The sequence below is a fragment of the Hypanus sabinus genome, chromosome 19 (assembly GCF_030144855.1).
Source record: "Hypanus sabinus isolate sHypSab1 chromosome 19, sHypSab1.hap1, whole genome shotgun sequence".
NCBI classification, from domain to species: Eukaryota; Metazoa; Chordata; class Chondrichthyes; order Myliobatiformes; family Dasyatidae; genus Hypanus; species Hypanus sabinus.
The window spans coordinates 9361341-9367340 of NC_082724.1; the positions used below are offsets into that span (position 1 = coordinate 9361341).

Genomic DNA, 6000 nt, shown 5'->3' on the forward strand with positions numbered 1-6000 from the left:
CCACAGATGGTGGTGGGTGTATGGAGCAAACTGCCAGGGGAATTAGTAGAGGCAGGTACAATTCCTTGGACAGCTACATTGAATATGAAAGGTTTAGAGCAGGGGTTCCAAATCTGGGGTCCACGGACCTCTCAGTTAATGATAAGGCTCCAAGTGTAACTAAAGGTTGGACGTGCCTAGTTTGGAAGGATGTGAGCTAAGTGCAGGTGAATGGGACTAGGTCAAATCGACACCTTGGTTGGTATGGATGAGTTGAGCCAAAGGGTCTGCATTTGTGCTTACAACTCTATGACTATGAGAGGCAAGATTTTGTTTGAGAATAATGGTATGAGTAGATTGTTAACAATGCAATTACTCTGTCTTGTGAAGGCCACAGAACTGGGGAAAGTAGTTTATAAGAGTGACTCCCAGCAAAAAGGGTTTGTCTTGCTGAGGAGATGTCACTCGTACTGTACGGTTTACTGTTTTAGTACTACTCGTTATTAAAGGGGCTGTTTGACTCCACAGGAACCACGGGAACATTTATTCAACCAGATGTTCACACGCCTGCAGCTGATGAAAGGATTGAGAGAGGTGTTTCATACAGCACTGGGAACCCTCCACATCCCACCACCCAGCCAGCTCTGAGGATCCGGTACACCCAGAACTCCATTCCACACCATTGGGTTGAAAGAAAGGAACAAAGAATCAGGTGGCCTTCTGCCTTCATCATCTGCTGACCTGTGGACTGAAGCAGAGAAACTTCGACATTTGTTTGTCGGTGCCATGTCTCTGCCTGTAATACCTCCGTATAAATAGGTGACTTTACCAAATGGGATTTTGAAAGGTGGTAGTCTGATTATAGATCTGCTTCGTCTACTGTTCCTGTTAGCTATCACTTTCTGTCCATCACCCAGACATCCTGACTATCAATACTTCACAGAACAAGTATTGAACATTGGATGGTACTGTATGAAGGTAGTCTTTCTGGGTTCAGTAACCGGGAGAGAGATCCATTTTTCATCATGTGAACATTGTTCTGTCCTCTGTGACCATTCTTGACCAGATTTTATTTGTACCTATTTATTTCAACCGTTTCTTAGATAAACATAACTACGCAAGCACTTACACACAAACGACTGCTTGGTTGTAGACTTTACAACATCTCATGGCAGATGCAGTGTGAGTAATTGTCAAAGCACTTGCTTGGAGACTGGTTCCAGGTGGCATCAACCAAATGTTCAGCTGTGGAGTGAATTTAGAGCAGCACATGACATTCTTGGCCTTTACTCTGACCAGTTATGGAGAAGTATGAAATTGTTCTAACCTATTGCAGCTCGGGGCATCAGGAGTTCAATTCCAAGGTCCTCTTTAAGACCTTCCTGTGAGCAGTTACACTGGCTTCCTCCCACCAGTCGGTAGGCTAATTGTTCATGGTAGATTGTCCTATGATTAGGTTGGGGGATAGCGTTGCTTGTTGGACCACAAGGGCCTGTTCCGCATTGCATCTCGAAATAATAGTATTCTTTTCCGTAAGTCAGAGCATCTCTAAGTAGACAGTGGCATGTATCTCTGTTGAATTATCAGCAGTGAAGAAACAAAGATCCATGAATCTCCACACTGATGAGGAAATTTTCAGCTAATATGAAATATTACTGCTGACCGTTAAGGATCTCTGTCCACAACACCGCCTACAATTTTTGACCCCAATATTTCTACTTGTTTTTTTCTCATGGAGCTCATTTGTTCCTGATTCAAGCATTTTTCTTCCCTCATCCAAATCTTTTGCCCAGCTACATTCAGACACACTGCACCATGTCCATAATTTCCAGGCCCTGACATTCTCCTTTTCATTATCAGTATCCGGTCCATGTACCAGCACTTTGATATAAAAAGACTCAGTTCCATTTGTCTCTGCAAACGAAAGGTGTTATGGAATCCAAACAAGTCTTGGCTGTGCCTGGCTTTTATGGGGCACGTGGAACATTTTTCATTCCATTCCCATTCCCATTCAAGTCCTCTGTCTGTTTTTGGTTCATTCAGTTTTGCTTTCACCATTAAGTAAAATGGCGAAAAATGACTGTTTTGACCACATCTTCTCTCACCTTCATATAATCTATCCATATAATTTCCCTAACTTCCTGTTCTGTGGTCCTGGGACTTTGTTGTCAATCATTATCCAAATCTACTTTGGCCATTCTCCACAATGTTTCCTGTGAGGCTTATATCATCGAGCACTATAGCACAAAAACAGGCCCTTTAGCCCATCTAGTCCATGCCAAACTTATTCTGCATACTCCCATCAACCTGCACCTGGACCATAGCTCTTCTTACCAGTCCCATCCACAAACATTTCCAAACTTACTTTTAAGTGTTGCAATCAAGCTCACAGTGACCAGTTCTGCTGCCAGCTCATTCCACACTCACACCACCCTTGGAGCTGTTTCCCTTTAAATATTTCACTTTTCACCCTTAACCTATGACCTCTAGTTCTAGACTCACCCAACTTAAGTGGAAAATGCTTGCTTGCGTTTACCCTATCATCATCATTACGTGCCTTGTCATAGGTGATCACGGTCTTGGCAATTTTTTCTACAGAAGTGGTTTACCATTGCCTTCTGGGCAGTGTCTTTGCAAGGCAGGTGACTGCCAGCCATTATCAATACTCTTCAGAGATTATCTGCCTGACGTCAGTGCTCGTATAACTAGGATTTGTGATAAGCACCAGCTGCTCCCATGGCTTCACATGACCCTGATCAGAGGGGGCGGCGGGGGCTATGCAGGTACCACACCTTGTCCAAGGGTGACCTGTAGGCAAGTGGAGGGAGCAGTGCCTTACACCTTTAGTAAAGACATATCTTCAACCCTATCTATACTCATAATTTTATATACTGACCTTTAACAAGTGCTCCAACATGCACTTTTGACTTTTTCCATAAAATGGGCCCTTTTTCTTTACTAACCCTATATCCAGATGAAGATTTATAAAGTTCAATCAGTTAATGGCATATGATGTACTGTGGGATATTTTGCAGTGCAGGTTTGTAACCGGGCAACACACCACGCAGCATCCACACAAATGAGATTTCTCAATTTGGCAGGGCCAGAAGTTGTTTTCCCCTAGACAAACACATGCTGGCCAAGCCTGAGGGTTACATAGATATACTTAAAAAGTTAAATAAGTAGTGCAGAAAGAAGGGGGGAGAAAGCAACACACAAAGTACCGGAGGAACTCAGCAGGTCAGGCAGCATCTATGGAAAAGAGTTTCAACAACGGTCGAAGTCTTGGGCTGAGACCCTTCTTCAGGACTGAAAGGTGAGGGGGAAGACGGCAGAATAAAAAGGTGGGGAGGGGAAGGAGGCTAGCCAGAAGGTGATAGGTGAAGCCAGGTGGGTGGGAAAGGTCAAGAGCTGGAGAAGAAAGAATTCGATACTGATTTTTTAAAAAGTAGTGAGGTCGTGTTCATGAGTTTAATGTCCATTCAGAAACCTGATGGTAGAGGGAGAAGAAGCTATTTCTGCAACAGGAGCAGCAGCAAGTGGAAGGATCCTAACTCAGCTGGATTCAAACAGGGCTTGAGTGGAGTTTGCATGTTCACAGTGACTCTCAAATTGTCTGGTTTTATCCCACATCTGGTGGTTTAACAAGCTTCTGTACACTATAAACACAAGAGATTCTGCAGATGCTGGGAATCCAGAGAAATACACTCAAAATGCCGGAGGAACTCAGCAGGTCGGGCAGCATCTATGGAAAAGAATTAACAGTGTTTCAGACTGAGACCTTTTTTCAGGACAGAGAAGGAAGGAAGAAAGGCACCATTATACTTGGAGAATATATTGCAGGGAAACTAAAGAGAATAATAGTGATGAGGTTTCTCTGCTGAGAGCCAGCATGAATCCCATGGGCTGAGTGGCCTATTACAACTAAAAAAAATTTCTGGAGCTGAAAGCAAAAAGGGTCAACATTGCAACTGGGGCTGATAAACACCCCCAAACATCACAATAATGCAGGTACAGACAACTTGGTGCCTTAAAGGCAGAAATAAGGACCCTGAGCAACACCTGTGGCACAAAGACAGACAGAGATGGAGGACCTTCATTGCTACCCTAAGCACCAGTGGTGTAACAGGCAGTAAGTAAATCTGCCCCTCCTCTGTAGTGTCTTGCTTAACACTCATTTTCATTATCTAAGTACCTAACACATTAACTTTTGTCGTTCACAGTGAGAAACTATTCAGACGTTGATAAGAGTATAATGTAAATTAAACTTGGTTACATTTAACAAAGTATAATTAATGCTGCCCAATTAGTGTTTGAAAAAGACAAGTCATGCAGTGACAATGTTCTAATGTTATATTTCATGCCCTTAAGAACCTCTCATGCAAGTACAAAAAGATTTGCTTAGTGTTACCAAGGATGTCCCGGAACGATGTTTTGGAAAGAGAGTCAAGTTCATACACAGGAAGCTCCCACAAACAGCATTACAACAGGCAAATAATCTGTAGAAATAATGAATCATGGATAAACATGGGCTTGGGTGTTTGACAGTCTGTTTTTAGAAATATAGAAAACCTACAGCACAATACAGGCCCTTCGGCCCACAACATGTCCCTACCATAGAAATTTCCTAGGATTTACCCATTGCCCTCTATTTTTCTAAGCTCCACGTACCCATCCAAAAGTCTCTTAAAAGACCCTATTGTATCCACCTCCACCACCGTTGGAGCCCATTCCACGCACTCAACACTCTGAGTAAAAAACTTAACTCTAACATCTCCTCTGTACCTACTCCCCAGCACCTTAAACCTGGGTCCTCCTGTGGCAACCATTTCCATCCTGGGAAAAAGCCTCTGACTATCCACACGATCAATGCCTCTCATCGTCTTATACACCTCCGTCAGGTCACCTTGCATCCTCCGTCGCTCCAAGGAGAAAAGGCCGAGTTCACTCAACCTATTCTCATAAGACATGCTCCCCAATCCAGGCAACATTCTGGTAAATCTCCTCTGCACCCTTTCTATGGTTTCCACATCCTTCCTGTAGTGAGGCGACCAGAACTGAGCACGGGACTCCAAGTGGGGTCTGACCAGAGTTTTAAATAGGTTCTTTAGGGTTTCTTTGTTTCATGGCTGCCTGTAAGGAGAAAAATCTCAAGGTTGTATAATGTATACTTACTTTGATAATAAATGTACTTTGAAATTTGAACTACGATTCAACCACAATGCTCCAAATTCAGTGTCACCTGACATGCAGACTGCATAAAGGCTATAGAATCCATAGCAATGCACACAAAATGCTGGAGGAACTCAGCAGGACAGGCAAAGGGTAAACTATTGACATTTCAGGCCAAGACCCTTTGCTGTGAAATGTGCTGTTTTGTGGCAGCAAGACAAAAGATTAATTTACAATAAAAATTAGCGTAGAAGAGGAATAGAGAGGTAGTATTCATGGGTTCATGAACACCATAGGAAAAAATGTGCAATAAATGTCCAGGGTTGAGATTTTTTTACAAGGACAACGCAGAATGCTCTGCTTCGTGATTTATCGTTCTATAAATACGGGCAGCACTGTAGCATAGTGGTTAGTGTAACGCTATACAACGCAGTGATTATGGTTCAAATCCCGTCGCTGCCTGTAAGAACTTTGTAGGTTCTCCCCATAATTGCATGAGTTTCCTCTGGGTGCTCTAGTTTCCTCCCACATTACAAAGACATATTAGTTAAGAGGTTAATTGTGCCAGATGGGCCAGTTACTGTGCCATCTCTAAAATAAAGAGGAATAAAATAATATAAAAAATCTGGGATCCTATGTTCCAATTCTTCAAAATTCCCATTGGTTTGACACCTGCCTCACAAGCTGCCCATTCCTTTTCAGACACCAGGACTCTTGTTCTTGCACTCCCTTCAAGCTCACTGGAGCCCTGGTCTGTGCCTCATTTAAGCTGTGTGTTCAAGCCTCACCTAGAGCACATGTGTTTTTGGGCACGGCATGGTAACCCAACTCTATTACAGTACCTGCGAT

The 6000-nt window shown here is 43.1% G+C and overlaps 1 protein-coding gene across 4 annotated transcripts in view; it reads left to right on the forward strand.

Moving 5' to 3' along the window:
- The window catches only part of dalrd3 (DALR anticodon binding domain containing 3), a 33280-nt gene extending 27531 nt beyond the window's left edge, over positions 1–5749 (forward strand). For 2 of the 4 annotated variants that reach the window (XM_059943974.1, XM_059943975.1), the window contains exon 13: positions 508–5749. In XM_059943974.1, coding sequence (XP_059799957.1) covers positions 508–627 — 120 coding nt within the window. In that variant the 3' untranslated portion in view covers positions 628–5749. The remainder of the gene's footprint in view (positions 1–507) is intronic. The other 2 variants (XM_059943973.1, XM_059943972.1) reach the window with 1 other exon arrangement.
- Positions 5750–6000: the final 251 nt, after the last annotated feature.